This window comes from Xenopus tropicalis, chromosome 10 (genome assembly GCF_000004195.4).
Source record: "Xenopus tropicalis strain Nigerian chromosome 10, UCB_Xtro_10.0, whole genome shotgun sequence".
Lineage (NCBI taxonomy): Eukaryota > Metazoa > Chordata > Amphibia > Anura > Pipidae > Xenopus > Xenopus tropicalis.
The window spans coordinates 8,920,887-8,940,309 of NC_030686.2; the positions used below are offsets into that span (position 1 = coordinate 8,920,887).

The following is a 19,423-nucleotide window of genomic DNA, read 5'->3' on the forward strand; positions in this document are numbered from 1 at the left end:
CTGGAGAGGGAGGAGTATTCTTTTTTTTTTTTCATTACCTTCCTAGTGTCCTGCCTCCTGCAGGTGGAGCTATACCCATTGTCCCTGTGTCCCCCAAGCTATTGTGAGAGAAAAAAATACTGCGGGGACATGGAATATTTCATTTTCCAACTTACCATTTAAGACATAGAACAGAAATGAATAACAACCCTGCATGTTTCTGGACTACCAACAGAGATATTTGGGAACCTATTGCATATAGGCACACTGCAATGTTTCTTTTCCCCAGAAAGTTGATGTAAATTCACCCCCATGAAACCTGCTGCAAAATTATGGGACCAACACTAGGCACAAGATATTCTAAAACAAATTCTAGTTAACTGTGCATTTGCCAACCCTAAGCCCAAGGAATAGCGACAAAACAGTAAAGTAATTTTATAAATTGTGGCGAATAATCGCCGCTGTCTGTCTTCGACCCTAAATAGTAAATGTGGCCCAATATATAGCTAATAGGAAATGAGAGCTGTTTAGTACAGGTATGGGACCTGTTATCCAGAATGCTCGGGACCTGGGATTTTCTGAATAAGGGATCTTTCTGTAATTTGGATCTCTAAACTTAAGTCTGCTAAAAATCATTTAAACATTAACTAAACCCAATAGGAGTGTTCTGTCCCCAATAAGGGGTAATTATATCTTAGTTGGGATCAAGTACAGGTACTGTTTTATTATTACAGAGAAAAGGGAATCATTTAACCATGAAATAAACCCAAAAGGGCTGTTCTGCCCCCAATAAGGGGTAATTATATCTTAGTTGGGATCAAGTACAGGTACTGTTTTATTATTACAGAGAAAAGGGAATCATTTAACCATTAAATAAACCCAATAGGGCTGTTCTGCCCCCAATAAGGGGTAATTATATCTTAGTTGGGATCAATTACAGGTACTGTTTTATTATTACAGAGAAAAGGGAATCATTTAACCATGAAATAAACCCAATAGGGCTCTTCTGCCCCCAATAAGGGGTAATTATATCTTAGTTGGGATCAAGTACAGATACTGTTTTATTATTACAGAGAAAAGGGAATCATTTAACCATGAAATAAACCCAATAGGGCTGTTCTGCCCCCAATAAGGGGTAATTATATCTTAGTTGGGATCAAGTACAGATACTGTTTTATTATTACAGAGAAAAGGGAATCATTTAACCATGAAATAAACCCAATAGGGCTGTTCTGCCCCCAATAAGGGGTAATTATATCTTAGTTGGGATCAAGTACAGGTACTGTTTAATTATTAAAAAAAATCATTTTTAAAAACTAGAATTATTTGCTTATAATGGAGTCTATGGGAGATGGCCTTTCCATAATATGGAACTTTCTGGATAAGGCATCCCATACCTGTATAATATAAATCAATGTCAATGTAGGGCAAGTTCACTTGGGAGGGATGGGGGATATAATGATATTGTACCTGTGTTTATAGTGAAGTTGTTTCTAAAAGGAATCTAAATGCCTCTGTAAACCTGCAGCACTCAGAATGCCGCCATAGCGGAATACAAAATACCACTTTTTGTTTAAATAATAAAATCCACGGAATAAAGGCTTTGTCAGAGCTTGCTACAGTACAACCACGCTCAACGCGCTGTCATGGAGAAGGGCATGAATCACCATTCTTTTGTATTAAATGTTCTAACCTTTTAAAAGTGATGAGTGTATCTACTGCAGTGTTACCAGGGAGGCAATTTAGAATCTAGTAAGGATTTACAGTAAAAACAATTTGTTTTGATCAATCGACCAAAAGTTACAAAAATAAGAGGAATGATGTTATTGGTTGCTATGAGTTACTGCACTGGCACAGTTAGGTACATATGTACTCATAAGCTACAATGGCATATCTATATTTTCAGCCTGGCACATTCATTCAGATGATGAATACACATGGCTGGACTGTTGGTAGTGCTACAGCATTTGCATCCACACGTTAATAAGCAACAACGGGAATTTGCTTTTCATGCACGATGAATCACTATAGCAATGAATGTATCTCAGTACAGTTGGTTGGAGAAAAACCATTTCTTTAGGCTGCTTGCTCACTATAAACAAAGGAAAAGTAGCTTCAGCTTTTTACTGGCTGAAGGGTTTTTGGTAAAGTAAATCGCCGGTGAGAAAACATATGCGATGATCTGGCTTTCCGAAGTTGTCTTGCAGGAAAATTCTGGGCGACTTCAGAGAGCCAAACGAGAGAAACTCCCCCCTAAAGTTACCAGGGGCGGCAAAATATGCTACTGGTAACTTCAAGAGCTGATATTTTGATTTTTAAATCAGAATTTCAAGAGAGCGACATGCCCCCCCCCTTCTTCCCGAGGGGCGGCATTCTCTAGGTGGGGGGCGAAACCCCCTTAAAGTGATGCATGTTTTCCCACTGTCAATTTACATTATCGCTGGTTGGTGAAGGAGATTTAAGGTGGCCATACACGCTAAGATCCGCTCGCTCGGTGACCTCGCCAAGTGAGCGGATCTTCTCCCGATATCCCCACCTATGGGTGGGCGATATTGGGCTAATTCAGTCGTTTGGCCCTGGAGCTAAACGATTGGATCAGAACGACAGGTATAGACGCAGTCGGTTCGGGGACCATATCAACGAGCCGATGCAGTCCCCAATCTGACTAAATTTTTAAACCTGCCCGATCAATATCTGGCCGGATGTTGGGCAGGCCAGTCTTTAGAGCCCCTACACAGGCCGATAAGGTGCCGAATCTGTCTAAGGGACCAATATCGGCAGCTGGAATCGGCCCGTGTATGGCCAACTTTTGTTACCTGTGACAGAGATTTGTAGCGGGCGACTAATCTTCTCCTCGTTTGCCAGGGCCCTTAGGGCTCTGGCACACGAGGAGATTTGTTGCCTGCGTTTTTTCCCCCTGGCGCTTTGGCGACAAGTCGCCAAAGCAATACCCACGAAGAGGTTTCATGAGAGTTGAGCTCCAGGCGATCTGCTACCCATGGTACACTCAACAGTTAACCCCCCCTCATGTTTACTCAAGTCGCTCAGAAAAGGGTCTGTGTGCGATTTGAAACAGCGGGCGATTTGAAGTAGCCTCGTATGTTTTGACGCTGGCGATTTCCATTGATTTAGCATTGGCGTCTTGCTGCTCGTCTTGTCGCCAAATCGCTCTTTTAAAAATCACTGGCGACAAATCTCCTCGTGTGCCAGAGCCCTTATACCAAAGGACAACAATCCTTCAACAATATCTTCCCCCGATATCCCCACCTACGGGTGGCGAGATCGGGCGAATTCAGGCTAATTTGATATTTTGGCCCTGGGGCCAAACGATCATATTAAAACAACAGTAATAGGTGCAGTTGGTTTAGGGACCGCATCAAAGAGCCAATGCCCCCAATCCTACAAATTTTTTTAACCTGCCTGATCGATATCTGCCCAATTTCAGGCCAGATTTCAGTCGGGCAGGCCGGTCGTTAGTGCCCATACATGGGCCGATAAGCTGCCAAATCCGTCTAAGGGCCCAATATCAGCAGCTACAATCGGCCTGTGTATGGGGACCTTTAGTCACCTGTGACAGAGCTTTGTATGTAGCAGCCGACTAATCTCCTCGTCTGCCAGGGCCCTTATACCAAAGGACAACAATTACCTCAAAACAAACAATTAGTGGTGTTCCTAAATATCAGTAAAAGGTTTTAGTCTACAGTTTTTGGGTTTTGAAAAAAAAAAACCTATATAAAAAAGTAATTCACATTTACATTAACTCTGAGTGTGTTATAGAATGTTGTATTCTCAGTAACATTTCAACTGCTCCACATATTTTCTTTTTATATATTTTTGTCAATGATTTGCCATCAACTACTGTCTCACTCCAGCTGACCCCAAACAGCTATTGTAGCTCTGTGAGGCTTCAATTTTAATGTTACTGTTACTTTTTAATAGTAAACCTTTCAGTTCAGGCCTGTTCCTTTTTTGGTCTCTGAAACCACTGGCTTTAGGCTGAGAGCAGATAACAGACATGGAGTTTGCTGCATTTTATTACATTTATTTGAGACTGTTCTGGCCACGGAGGATCACACCGAGAAGCACAGACAGTTCTGTACATAAGCATTTGTTAAGTTGCACAGCAGCTGCTCTGCTTCCCTGTACGAGCTGCCTGTCCTCCGTTGTACCAGGAGCGGTGCCAGGGTACAGGCAGCAGGCACAGGAGAACGGACGCCCCTTTTTTCGAGAGCAGCTTGTGCAGGAAAAAATACAACAGCTGCCATGAGATTTAATAACCGTTTTTATGAAAATGAAGGTACATTTTCATTGGGAAAGAAAATACAAGTATATCTAGAACAGCAAACACAGTTTCATCACAAACCCTAACCCTAAAGGTGCCCACACACGTTAAGATTGGTGAGGTCGCCAAGCAAGTGGATCTTCTCCCGATAACCCGCCCTACAGCTGGGCGATATTGGGAGAATTCAAGCTAATTTGGTCGTTTTGCCCTGGGGCCAAACGATGGAATTAGAACGACGGTAGTCTGTTCAGGGACCGCATTAACGAGCTGATGTGGTCCCCGATCTGACTAAATTTTTTAACCTGCCCGATCGATATCTGTCCGATTTCAGGCCAGATGTCGGTCGGGCAGGCCCCGTCATTAGTGCCCCTACACGGGCCGACAAGCTGCCGAATCGGTATAAGGGACCGATATCGGCAGGTAGAATCGTCCCGTGTATAGCAACCTTTACCCTAATGCTGGGTTTATTAAAAGAAAAGCAAAAGGTAAAATGACAGAGGGCTGCTAGGTTAGAGAGATTTACTGTAAGCTCATGTTTCCAGTCCCATTTAGCCAAATGGCATGACGCTTAGCCCACCAACCTAGCCTCAGTTAGCATACTGCACCCATACAATTTGTTATAGAGCTGTAGAGAAAAGAGGAGGAGGAATAGCTATTTTTGATAAGACTGACATGAAAACAGATTTAATACAGGGTACAGAAGGAAACGTAGAAAAAAATTTTTTTGGGTAACTATAGAAACTGGAGCACGAGCCGATTCTCACTCTTTTGTAGCCCCCCCCAGGACAAGAAGGAATAACAAGGACCGTTAGAGTTAAGGTAAAAGATATAGGAAAGGGTTAACATGTCAGCTATTTTCTAGGTGACTCTTTGTAAGACTGCGCAATGTACCATATCCTTAGACTGTAAGCTCTCCAGGGCAGGGACCTTTTTTCTACTATCTCAGACCACATGGCACTAAATCGCAATGTATTTATACTTATTTATTGTATTTATTATTATACATGTTCTCCCTGTGTTTGTACATTGTAAGATTGTATAGTGTTGCGTATCTTTGTAGTGCGTTATACATACATATATGCTAGCTATACATAAAGAAACAAAAAGTAAATATAAATTAAGGGAAACCTGAACATTGCTATATGCTACACTGAGGCATTCTCAGAAATCTCCGCAAACATTTCTAGAAAAATATGCACCACTAACCACATTATCATTATCCGGTTGGTAAAATACGGTCTTATAAATAAATCAGCCAATAATAAACTGCTTTACTAACTCATAGTAGCCAATCCAACTTTCATAATCTAAGTAGATTAGGCTATTCAAAAATATTCCTAATTGGCTGCTGTACAAGTAAAGGATGGTTGGTGTATTAGTTATGGGCGCAGCCTCCGGTGAAACCTAAAACGCAGTTATAAATAAACAAATACATGTATATGTACAACTGTATAATTACTGGGCATATAATGTTACTGTTAAAATCCACCGTGAAGTGAGCCCTTCCTGAGTATATATTAAACATGGATGGCTACATTCATTATTCATGGAATATGGTAGGGAAAGGCAGGCAGAAGAGGTATGTGTCCAGTGCCAAAACCCCACACCATGCACCCTAGGCAGAGGAATATTTTGCCTACCCCTAGTTGTGGCCCTGCAACCAATCAGCAGATAGAATTTACTTGTCAGCTACTTCCTGGAAATTAAGGATTGGATTGGTTGCTGTTACATTTTCCCTGTAACAGTGTCTTTTTCAAGTCAGTGTTTCCCATACTGTGGGGATGGTTCCACCCTTGGGGTTTATATTTATGTTAACTGACCTTATGTTTATGTTAACCGAACTATTAAAGAATCTCACCAAACTGAAATATGTATATTGCCAAATATTGCCCTTTTACAACTATTCCCTTGAGCCGCGCTCCGTCAGAGATCAGCTGACAGGAAGTAATGCAGCTCTAACTGTAACAGGAAGTAGCGTGGAAGCAAAAGGCAGAACACTGCCAGGGGTAAGGACGCAGTGGGGGGCCGGGTAAATTCGGCCGGATTTGGCCCGCGGGCCGTAGTTTGAGGACTGCTGGTCCAGGGTGTGAGCTGGTACTGGGAATAGAGTTAGAAGGGAGATATATTTCCCCTAGGTTCCCTACTGCACCCTGTGTAGTAGTTCGAGCCCAAGTGTGGCAAGGGTTTTGTTATGTTTTGTTTATGCTGCCGCTGGACACCAGAGTCTGTACCTGTAAGAAATAAATGGACTTTATTTATGTCAAAGAACTGCCTTTTACATGTTTCAGAACTGCTATATGTTTACATTGAGGGAGGAATGGTTCTTTCTTTTCATGAATGGAAGAGGACTTTGACAGATCACCTGTAGGACGTGAACTGCTGGACTTTTTGTTCCAAACGCTGCTATTGGAGAAGGTGCCCAACGACAGATGACTAAAGAACTGTTAGTTACTTTTCACAATACTGGAAGTGTGCCAGAACCAGGTAAACTACCGGCTGACAAGTTTTTCATTAGTTGTTGAAAGAGAAAAGGAACGGGTGCTGATAGAAATAATTGTTGCTCGTTTTAAATTGATGGATTTACAAGATCTAAGGCAGCAAGGGCTCATTAAAGGAAGATCATGGCAACTGATACTTTTGGCCACGCAACTACAATGAAGTAGCAGGGTGGAGCAGTTTTACAATTTACTAACACCAGAATTCTTCTAGAAATACGGCAACTGTTTATGAAGATCTATATTATTATAGTATATAAAAAACTAGGCTTAAAACTTCCATGACTGACTTTTATAGCCTATATTTAGTCCGTATGCTATGACTCCTTTGTGTTATATATACACAGGTATGGGATCCGTTATCCGGAAACCCGATATCCAGAAAGCTTTGAATTACGGAAAGCCTTTCTCCCATAGACTCCATTTTAATCAAATAATTTAGATTTTAAAATCGATTTCCTTTTTCTCTGTAAAAATAAAACAGTGCTTTGTATTTGATCCCAACTAAATTATAATTATTCCTTACTGGATTCAAAATAATCCCATTGGGTTTAATTAATTTTTTATTGATATTTTAGTAGACTTAAGGTATGAAGATCCAAATTTAGTGGTGAGCACAGCATGATAGTCTGACTCACGTGGGCTACCACTCACTACTGCCAAAGCTGAGAAGTCCCTCCATGGTGGCCAGTACACAGATTCTCTGGAAATCAGACGGACTTCAAGTCCAAGAATCTATCACTTTAACGTGGAACAAGTCGAGGGAGTGGTTAACTGTGCCAGCCTACACAGCATGAGAATATCCCAGTTTGAGAAAATGTGCATATATATATATATATATAATATAGCTTTTTCACTCACCTCATGCACACAGCTGAAAAGTTCCCAGTGGAAAGCACTCAGTTGATTGGCCAAGTCTTCTGCCTCAATCCTGTGAATATGGGAGTCTTCGGGAGGCAGTTGAACTTCCTCTGGAAGGGGAACCTGAAAGAGTCATGCCATTTATATTATATTTAGGTAACAAGCAATACCACTGATGCAAAATTTGATTTTTTGCTGCAGACAATGTATCTAGCCTATATACAACTCAAGGCATAAAAGGGTAACCTTGGGCTTTTATCAAAAGCCAGAGGTCATGCTTGTTTCACCAAGTGCTTAAAACACAATGCATGTGAAGTGTGCAAAATCAAAATGAACCCTCCTTTATTAGGGAAGAACTCCCAAACACTCCAGAATCCCACATTCAAAGGGCCCCGCAGGGCTCTAGAGTCTTCAGAGACATTCCCACACCTAGGTCTACCAAGGCTCAACTGCACCCTTTAAATCTCAAGTGATGAAAAATGCAGACAGGAACGGTGTAAATAAAACAACAAACAAAAAAAAAGTATTGTGTACAATGTACCCCACTAAAATGCTGTAAACCACCACCTTGCTTGTGCATGTTTGGGTACCCCGGGGTCACTAATCCTGAGACATGGCACACCATGGGCAAATAAGTCTGCCTGAGAGGGAGTACCCAAATATTCAACAGATCCTATACTTACTTTTTGCTACACAGCAATAAGGAGCAATTGCCTTAAGACCTATTTGCTTTAGAGGTTTTATATTTGAGTGTTCTAGGTTTTATTGTGCTTATTAACTCTTCAGCCAAATCCCAAACTGAATCCTTAATCTAGTGCATCCTTGATTGGGTAGGAAATGATAATAAACCAGCCGATAAAACTACACAAGTTTCCAGACGAAGGTGAAAATACTCACCAAAGAGCGCAGCTCCTCCCGATTGCAGGCGAACAAGTGACTATTAATCCCCAGAGTGGTAAAGATACAGCCATCATCTGGCTTCAGCAGAACCTTGTCTGAGAAGAAAGGATCATTACAATGAGCGCTGTCTGCCAATGTATCCATTTATAAATAGTAACAAAGGTGGCAGACAACATCATAGAAAAACAAACTGTGCCACTAAACATGTTATGGAAGGACACATTTTGGTCTGTCCCCCCCACCCCAATTGCCCTTGAACTAGTAAGTAGTGCCAGTAAGCAACTCAATGCAAAATAGAAAAAAAGGCAATGTGCCTGAGTATGAGCTTTCAGAAGGAGCCAGTGCTGCATATAAGAACTGCTTTCAGGTAACTTATTGTATCCCCTATTCCCTGTACTGTCCCTGTACACAATCCAAGTCACATAATACAGGCTTTCCTGCCTGGGTGCTATATTCATGTCTACCACTAAGTGAGCATTTTTAGCAATGCATTTCTGAAGTAATTTTATCTCTACCATGATGAAATCTTCTCCAGCCTTCAGGAAATCTACTTTTTGGAAGGGTAAGAGGATCTGTGTTGTTAGAAATCATTGCCTCTCATTGTATTTAATGCATTTGGGGCTAAAGTCCCCACTGCTTCTTGTATTTAATGTATTTGCGTTGCCAACTACCCAATGTCTCTCACTTTATTTTTCGTATTTTGGGTGACACTAGTTCTGCCCCTCACTCTATAATGTATTTAGGATCTGGAGTTATTATTTAGAAGTCAATGTACCTTCAGTAAAAATTTAGTGCAGTTGGCTAAAGAGCAAAAGTCCTGTAAGGAGACAATATTTTGCAATTCTCACTTACCTCCAGCACTTGTCACAGCCACCAGGATCAGGGGTTCCTCTCTCTGCCCCTGTTCTTCTGAATATTGCAGTTTCTCAGAAACAGAGGTCAGGATATCAGAGACAGAAGCAGAAAGTCGGCTCCTAATTGTAACGTACGAATGATCAGGCATGTAGACCCTGCAAAAAACTGGCAAAAAGAAGGCAATAAGAAGAATGTCATTAAATAACGTAGGGTAATGTGATAAGACACACAATATTTTCCCAAGTCTATAAGCCATAGCAAAAGCAGGTTTTTTTTTCCCCAAAGTGACCAGTAGAGGCTACCTAAGACAATTTGTACCATTTAGTACATTATACTCATAGACTGTAACAGAGAACAGTTTAAGTGGAGTCACATGTATTCGACCATCCAATACCATCCCATTATTATCATACACAAATGAAGGTTTAACAGGGTACTTACTCTCGTCAGAGCCCCTGAATGCCACCCGTGGCTGCAGGCAGGAGTCGATTCTTCGGAAATGGCGGAAGAGAGGTTTGACTTGCTTTGAGCATTGAGTGGCACTGCCATCTGTAAGCCTGTAGAAGGAAAAGAGATGATGAACTTTGCCTAGATATATACAAAAATATATATATCTACCTTTCCTTGGGAACGGTCCTACTGAGGCCCGAAAACGTCTGATTATTCTGTGCAATATGTTCACAATAAAGTTTTGCTTTTACAGGCTGTGCCAGTCTTGCAATATATTTTTGTATATGCTATATTTGACTGTGCACCCCCTTATATACACATTTTTGGCATTTGAGTGCAGACACTACAAGGACTGATATATCTAAAATATGTGTATACATATATAAATAAATCCGTTTGGGAAAGTAAAGTTCACTTTATTGTTTTCCCCAAGCCAGTAATCTAGATCAGCCAACCAGCAATTAGTATTTTGAGTCTGATAGTTAAAAGTAACTATCAGGTTAGTTGCTATGAGTTAATAAACAAAGGAAAACATTTGCCTACGTGACTAAAGCCTGTCTGTTTTTGTCTGACAATAGGTGTTATATTGTCTGTGTGCTGTCCCACTGTGCATCATTAATGCTTGCCCAGTCACTTCATATTAAACTGTAATATGTCACCTGAGAATAGGAAATGTCACCTGAGCTCAGCGCTTTCCACAAGCCTGTGCAATCGGATGACGCTCCCCTCCAGCTGTGGGAAATTCGGGGCATCCCTCATCACCAAGACATAGAAATCCTAAAAGGCAATGTAGAAAAATATGTTATGAACTACAATCAAGGAACAGCATAATCCACATTCTGCCAAGCAATACACTTTGTGCGCAATGAATAGGGCTCTAAGCGGCAGCCATGTGTCACACAATAAATAGTTTATTAGTGTCATTGTTTCGTTTCTATTGTGACTGCCGCCCTGTCACAATAACAAGTTACTGGAATACTTCTAGTTAGGGTTTAAGTGCTCTCTGTCTAGGCCACAATGGTTCTATTTACTACATAAATTACACAATGACGTAAACACTTAAATAATTAGCTCCAGGAGTTAAGGTGGCCATACACGTTAAGATTTTGCTCTCCCTAATGACTAATTTCAGCGTGACCATGGTTTTTTACAAACCCCATCAGTTAATAGAGCTTCTCCAGCAGAATGCTGCATTGTAATCTGTTTTTCCCATGGGGCTAGCCATATTCTTCATTTCCCAGGGTGCCACAGCCATGTGACCTGTGCTCTGATAAACTTCAGTCTCACTTTACTGCTGTGCTGCAAGTTGGAGTGATCTCCCCCCCCCCTTCCCCCCAGCAGCCAATCAGCAGAACAATGGGAAGGGAGCAAGATAGCAGCTCCCAGTAGGTATCAGAATAGCACTCAATAGTAAGAAATCCAAGTCCGGCTTGGGACTCCTCCAGTTACATGGGAGTAAGAGAAACAATAGGTTAGCTGAAAGCAGTTCTAATGTGTAGCGCTGGCTCCTTCTGAAAGCTCAGACTCAGGTACACTTTACTGCTGCGCTGCAAGTTGAAGTGATATCACCCCCCTCTCATCCCCAGCAGCCGATCAACAGAACAATGGGAAGGGAGCAAGATTGCAGCTCCCAGTAGGTATCAGAATAGCACTCAATAGTAAGAAATCCAAGTCCGGCTTGGGACTCCTCCAGTTACATGGGAGTAGGAGAAACAATAGGTTAGCTGAAAGCAGTTCTAATGTGTAGCGCTGGCTGAAAGCTCAGACTCAGGCACAATGCACTGAGATGGCGCCTACACACCAATATTACAGCTACAAATACATTAGTTGGTTCAAGAATAAAATTAAAAGTGAATTATTTACTATGTAAACAGTGTTCCCCGGGGTTCTGTGTGTATCAGCGGAGCAGTGGACACCGGTGACAGTAGAACTTTGGGCTGCCAGAACTAACCTTGATTAGCTGGAATGTCCTCTCCTCCTCCTGGAGAGCGTCCTTGTAAATATCCAAGAGGTGTAAAAGAGATGAGAGTACAGCCTGCTTCCTCTGAAGAGGGTCGCTCCCTTCCCACGCCGGAGTAGTATATCGGCTGCAGCCGCAGAAGGTGCCATTGTTAAGGAAACGGCAGTCATGTCAGCAACAGAGGTTAAACAGAGGGGGGACTTTAGAAAGTAAACGCACAGGCATGGGTTAAGAGTGATAGCACTTCGGGCTATGAATCTCCTGAAAATACCTTTGTATTGTAGTCAATAGGAATTGCCGCCAGTAAAACGGATTATCCACTTAGTCACGTGACGATGCTTCTTCAGGCAATTTCATTTAATTTCATGCGATTAAGCGGATAATCAGTTTTACCGGCAGCAATTACCGTTGACTACAATACAAAAGGTATTTTCAGGAGATTTGTAGACTTCCCCTGGTTGACAAACACTCATGTACCATGTAAATGACAAAGAGAAGGGACAATGACTGTCAAGTTGCATGAAGGTGGGTGGCATTTAGCATTATTTGCTTTCCAAATCCGTGAAAAAAGAAAAAAAAAGGGGGGGTCAATTGTTGATTAGAATTAGCCATTCTATAACGTACTAAAATTAATGTTATAGTTTTTTAATTGTTTGCCATCTTCATCTAAATATCTCCAGCTCTCACATGGGGGTCACTGACCCCGGCAGCCAAAAAACTATTGCTCTGTGAGGCTACAATTCTATTGGTACTTGTTATTCCTTATCTTTCTATTGAGTCCCGCTCCTTTTCATATTCCAGTCTCTCATTCACACCACTGCCTGGTTGCTAAGGTAAATAAGACCCTAGCAACCAGATTGCTGTTGACATATCAAACTGGAGAGCTGCTAATCAAAAAGCTTAATAACTAAGAAAAAGGAAAAAATGCAAACCAACTGCAAATTGTCTCAGCATATCAAGGTCTACATCATACTAAAAGTTGACGGTTAGAAAATGATATTCTGAGACAATATGCAATTGGTCTTTTTTTATTATTCGAGTTATTTAACTTATATTCAGCAGCTTTCTAGTTCAGAATTTCAGAAGCTATCTGGTTGCTATGGTGCAAAATACCCTAGCAACCGGACACTGATTTGAATGAGAGCCTGGAATATGAATAGGAGATGGTCTACATAGAAAGATAGGGTGATAAAAAGTTGCAATAACAATAAAATGGCAGTTGCACAGAGCATTTGTTTTTTGGCTGATGGGGTCAGTGACCCCCATTTGAAAGTTGGAAAAAGTCAGAGGTAGATGGCAAAAAGTACAGGGAGTACCAAAACTGATTCATGGAAAATATCAAGCATCCCACACCTATGCCTTGCCCGTTTAGGTGCCACAGGCAGGACGCCAGCCTTCTGAAAGGATATTACTGCTGTAATTGGAGGAGGAGCTCCTCTGTCGGCATAAATAGCGTATGCGTGAGGATAAAGTCGTCCAGGGCCAATTCTGAAAACACAGAATGACAAGAAAGAGCGTGAGATTAATGTATGAGCATGGGGAGGTGGCAATTACTGGAGAAAGAAGAAAATGTGGAAAAGAGAAAAAAAAAACACAATTTAGCAGTTTGGACATTTTGGAGGTTATGTAATAAAAGGCACTAAGTTTGCCCAGATGCAGTAACCAACAGTGACCAATCAGCAGGTAACATTTACTGGTCAGCTGTTTAAAAGTAAATAATTCTATTGGTTGCCATGGGTTACTGCTCCTGGGCAAACTTAGTTACATATATTACATAAGGTTGTTTGCATCTTCCCTTATGGGGCACAGAGGGCCACGGACATTGGAGACTTAATTTAGCACAAAGACGTCATTGGGTTTGAACCTAGATGAGCCAAACCATCGTTACAACTGCCGAATATGTTATACATCCCTACTTAATAAGAAACGGTGCCATTGGTACCTGTTGTAAATTCAGTGGTGCACAAGCCCTCAGCTTAGGGAGCGGAAAAGCGTCAATGAACAGAAGAAAGGGGGCTCCGGGCACATTGAAAATCCACAGAGCCACACAATAGAACAAACAAACATTTCCAATGGCCCTAGGGCATGAAACGCGTAGGGCCATTGGAGATGGTTGTTTTCTAATTCAACTTTAATACATCACTACTTACTTACAGGGGGGCTGATTTAATAAAATAGGTGCAACAGTGCAGTTACCAATAGCAACTCAGCCAACTCAGTACACTAGCAGTCTAATCAGACTGCTAGTGTGCCTACAGTCATTTTATATAAGGGATGCACTTAATCCACTATTTTCAAATTTGACCAAACCCACGAATCCTTTGTAAAAGATTCGGCCCAACACCAGACCAAATCTGAAGGGTTAAAGAACGCTGTGTGCAAAAAATGTCAACTTGCATGTTTATGTGACAAAAAGTCGCGTGATTTTAAGGATTCAAACACGGTTTGGCCAGGAGTGTGGATTTGGGCGAATCCGAATCCTGCTGAAAAAGGCTGAATCCCGAAACAAATCATCGATACGGCACATCCCTAAACGTGGCCATATACGGGCCGACTGTAGATGCCGATATCGGTCTCTTAGACTGACTCGGCAGCTTATCGACCCGTGTAGGGGCACTAACGAGGGGCCTGCCCGACCGACATCTGGCCTAAAATGGGGCAGATATCAATCGGGCAGGTTTAAAAAATGTAGTCGGATCGGGGACCGCATTGGCTCATTGATGACGACCAACTGCACCTATAACTGTCGTTCTAATTTGATTGTTTGGCACCAGGGCCAAACGACCAAATTAGCCTGAATTTGCCCGACATTGCCCACCCGTAGGTGGGGATATTGGGAGAAGATCCACTCACTTGGCGAGGTCTCCGAACCGACTGCACCTACACCTATCGTTCTTATTTGATCATTTAGCCCCAGGGCCAAACGAACAAATTAGCCCGATATCGCCCACCCGGGTGGGGATATCAGGAGAAGATCCGCTCACTTGGCGACCAAGTGAGCGGATCTTAGCGTGTATGGCCACCTTTGTTCATATTATTGATTTGACTGCTACAAATGTGAAAGCAAATATCTGATTGGTTACTAAGGGCAACTGCACCAGTGCAGACTTGCTAATATGCTAGAAAATCGGACCCCGTGCCTAATATAAAGGGACTGGCTGGCTTCTCTGTCTGTGGTTCCTGCCAACGCCTGCATCCTGACTGTAGCCCTCAGGCCCAATACGGAGAGCCTTTCCCCACAAAGAATGCTGCACACTCCCTGATCCTGAAGTTATGAAACATGAAGTATGTACATACCTGCCGAGTGTGCCCTGGCGTGTCATTATAGCACAGGCACACCCAAGTCATATCTCTGCAGAACAACAGTGGGTTCGTACACATTCTCCCTGTCCTGGGTCTATCGCCACAATGTCTGGAAGCTATGGAAAGATCTAGGCTTATTCCAATAAAGTGATCAACCCCAGTGATGTCCGTTTTGGCCCCTGTACCCCACTAGGAATTACACACAGCATCCAGATTCATTATAGGAACAACATTTTTAACTTTAAAGGGGAACTCCACCCAAACACAACTTAAGCTTTTTGAAACGTAAAGAAAATAAACTTTGCAGTATACATCAATTAAACAATACGCAGCCTTTTCATGATTTTTAATGTAATAATCTGGTTTGGAACAGTTCCCTAAGCCCCCCGCCGTCCCCCCCCCCCCCCCCGTTCCCCTGCTGATCTGGCTGACTACTTTGTGACTCAAATAAACTGTAAAAGTAGCGCCTCCCCTCAGCCTGCCACCTCCCAATCCCACAATTCCCTGCTCCACATGTGATGTCAATAAGGAAAGGAACATCCCAGTGCAATGCATTGTGGGTTATGTAGTTCCTGCATGCTGTCTGTAAGCTGGGGAGAAGTTGTTGCAATTTGTAACATCAGTGTTTTAGTCCCTCCTCCCCTGCTCGGATTTCAAATAATGCAGAAAGAGAAGAACAGTTTTGCAGCTGGATTTCAGCATATAAAAATGGTATTTATTCCTACTGTTTGAAGGAACATATTACAGTGATAGGTATAATAGGGCTTTTGGCTCTGACGCTGAACTTCCCCTTTAAACTGCTGCCCATCTCTACCATTGGCAAATGCACATATAGAGTTTCTCTGCTGGTGGAGACATGCCCGATACCCCCTGTGCCATCTGTCACTGACATAAATAGAAACCGCCGCTGCTTGGGTTTCCATTCACATCAGCATTAGTATTGCCAAAATCCTCCAACGGAGACGCTGCATATGCCATTAGCCTTAGAGCCTGTAGTGAGATCATATTGCTCTGCAGAGAATTCTGGCACATCAGGAGTCGCACAGAAACCACACAGCAGCCAGCTGTATTATAGGGCACATGTAATGTAAGGAGCAAAGCTTGCTACACTTATCACCTATAGCAGCCAATCAGCAGGTAGCATTTACCAGTTTAAAAGTGAGCATCTTATTGGTTGCTGCTCCTGGGCAAACTTAGGGCCTTTTATTACATGTGGAGGAAAATCTCTTTTCTCCCTTCCTAAAGTGCCTGCAATGCATCTGGCATAAAAACTGTGCCTGTCTGAGCCTGCTGCCTATCCCTACGTGCAACAGTTGCACTCACATGATATTTCACATACATACACATACACATACATAGGGCCGACACATTCAAAAGAGAATATGAGCAGCAGAGTAAATGCTGTCCCAGCCCCTCTCTGTAATAATAAAACATTACCTGTACTTGATCCCAACTAAGATATAATTACCCCTTATTGGGGCAGAACAGCCCTACTGGGTTTATTTCATGGTTAAATGATTCCCTTTTCTCTGTAATAATAAAACAGTACCTGTACTTGATCCCAACTAAGATATAATTACCCCTTATTGGGGGCAGAACAGTCCTATTGGGTTTATTTCATGGTTAAATGATTCCCTTTTCTCTGTAATAATAAAACATTACCTGTACTTGATCCCAACTAAGATATAATTACCCCTTACTGGGGGCAGAACAGTCCTATTGGGTTTATTTCATGGTTAAATGATTCCCCTTTCTCTGTAATAATAAAACAGTACCTGTACTTGATCCCAACTAAGATATAATTACCCCTTATTGGGGCAGAACAGCCCTATTGGGTTTATTTCATGGTTAAATGATTCCCTTTTCTCTGTAATAATAAAACAGTACCTGTACTTGATCCCAACTAAGATAGAATTACCCTTTATTGGGGCAGAACAGTCCTATTGGGTTTATTTCATGGTTAAATGATTCCCTTTTCTCTGTAATAATAAAACAGTACCTGTACTTGATCCCAACTAAGATATAATTACCCCTTATTGGGGCAGAACAGCCCTATTGGGTTTATTTCATGGTTAAATGATTCCCTTTTCTCTGTAATAATAAAACAGTACCTGTACTTGATCCCAACTAAGATATAATTACCCCTTATTGGGGGCAGAACAGCCCTATTGGGTTTATTTCATGGTTAAGATTAAAGACATGAGATCATATTACCTTCTAACCTGTCCCTACCACCTGTATCACTCAACAGTCATAGCTGTAATATTAATAGGTTCCTCCAAGAAGAAAGACAAAGACGCCATTTTGAAATGCATGGACACTGTTCCTTATCAGCATTGGGGTGGGATATACTGGCATAATGGATACACAGTCCAAAAATAATGTATTTCTTTTTGGTTTTAATGAGCGTCTGCCATGCAAATGCTTTATTGGATACGAGACCTATAAACTGTAGAAGCCTCTACTACATGTTGTAGGAATTGACTCATAATAGCAGTCAGAGTTTTATATCTTCCTTTCTTTGTATTTTATTTCCAGATCATCTTGTTTGTCTGCTTCGGGTATATTTTCCTGAACGCTTTACACATTGGGGTGACCGCCTATAGGTACTTCCAGAGTTGGTTTAGTAGGTTGGGGTTGACTATCTCAACCCTATAAAATAACAGAAGACCAGCAGCACAGGTTACACTCAGTAATAATATGGTTTTGTGGCTTCCTATGCTCCCCTCTACTATGTTATAGAATGGACAATTCTAAGCAACTTTTCAATTAAGGTGCCCATACACCTTCAGATCCGCTCGCTTGGCGACATCTTCTCCCGATATCCCCCACTAACGGGTGGGCGATATCGGGAGAATCCAGGCTAATTCGGTCATTTGGCTCTGGGGCCAAACGATTGAATTGTCACGATGGGTAAAGGTAAAGTCGGTCCTGATCGATATCTGGCTGATTTCAGGCCAGATGTCGGTCGGGCAGGCCCGTCGGTAGTGCCCATACACGGGCGATTAGCTGCCAAGTCGGTCTAAGGGACCCATATCGGCAACTAGAATCAGACCTTTAGTCTTCATTTTTTTTAATTATTTGCCTTCCTCTTCTGCCTCTTTCCAGCTTTCAAATGGGGGGGGGGGGGGGTCACTAACCCCGGCAGCCAAAAAACGATTTCTCTGTGAGGCTACAGTTTTATTGTTACTTTTTATTATTTATCCCCTCTCCTATTCATATATTAATTAATTTCTCAAACCATTCCCTGGTTGCTAAGGTAATTTGGACCCTAGCAACCAGATTGCTGAGATTCCAAACTGGAGAGATGCAGAACAAAAAGTAAAATAATTGAAAAACGACCAATAAAAAAAAGAATTGAAGACCAATTGCAAATTGTCTCAGAATAGCACTCTCTACATCATACTAAAATTTAACTCAAAAGTGAATAATCCCTTTATGGGGTCCTAAAACACAAGCAAATGGTGGTCATTTAGCAACTTAAGAGGAAAAGCAGCCACTTGGCAGTATATGAGATCTATTATGTGGAATGATTGGGACTTGGGGCCTTCCTACTAAGGAGCACCATGCCATACAGCAACCTTCTAATAACCAAGGTATTGTCTATTTATTACAGAGATTTAGCAAATACATAAATAATTAAGAATTCTTTGCTAAAATAGACATAGCCTTCTTCTTTTAAGAGCTTCTCTATGTTCAGGTCCAAGGGCGCATACCAGGCCCGGACTGGCAATCTGTGGGTTCTGGCAAATGCCAGAGGGGCTGCTGTAAGATGCCATAGGCAGTCACTATTTATTGGGCTGGGGGGCTGTTTGTGCCTCTGGGTACTGGGAATGCCAGGGGGGCTGTAAGGTGCCACAGACAGTCACTATTTATTGGGCTGGGGGGGCTGTTTGTGCCTCTGGGTCCTGGGAATGAGAGGGGGGGCTGTAAGGTGCCATAGACAGTCACTATTTATTGGGCTGGGGGGGCTGTTTGGGCCTCTGGGTACTGGGAATGCAAGAGGGGCTGTAAGGTGCCACAGACAGTCACTATTTATTGGGCTGCTGGGGGGCTGTTTGTGCCTCTGGGTACTGGTAATGCCAGGGGGGCTGTAAGGTGCCACAGACAGTCACTATTTATTGGGCTGCTGGGGGGCTGTTTGTGCCTCTGGGTACTGGTAATGCCAGGGGGGCTGTAAGGTGCCATAGACAGTCACTATTTATTGGGCTGGGGGGCTGTTTGTGCCTCTGGGTACTGGGAATGCCAGGGGGGCTGCTGTAAGGTGCCATAGGCAGTCACTATTTATTGGGCTGGGGGGGCTGTTTGGGCCTCTGGGTACTGGGAATGCCAGGGGGG

At 42.4% G+C, this 19,423-nt stretch overlaps 1 protein-coding gene across 5 annotated transcripts in view; it reads right to left on the reverse strand.

Moving 5' to 3' along the window:
• Window positions 1–19,423, reverse strand: part of rapgefl1 (Rap guanine nucleotide exchange factor like 1) — a 51,187-nt gene that overhangs the window by 15,080 nt on the left and 16,684 nt on the right. For all 5 annotated transcript variants that reach the window (NM_001127132.1, XM_012971530.3, XM_031893985.1 and 2 more), the window contains 7 exon segments: window positions 7,618–7,740; window positions 8,515–8,612; window positions 9,370–9,537; window positions 9,814–9,929; window positions 10,502–10,599; window positions 11,774–11,924; window positions 13,192–13,270. In NM_001127132.1, the coding sequence (NP_001120604.1) occupies window positions 7,618–7,740; window positions 8,515–8,612; window positions 9,370–9,537; window positions 9,814–9,929; window positions 10,502–10,599; window positions 11,774–11,924; window positions 13,192–13,270 (833 nt within the window).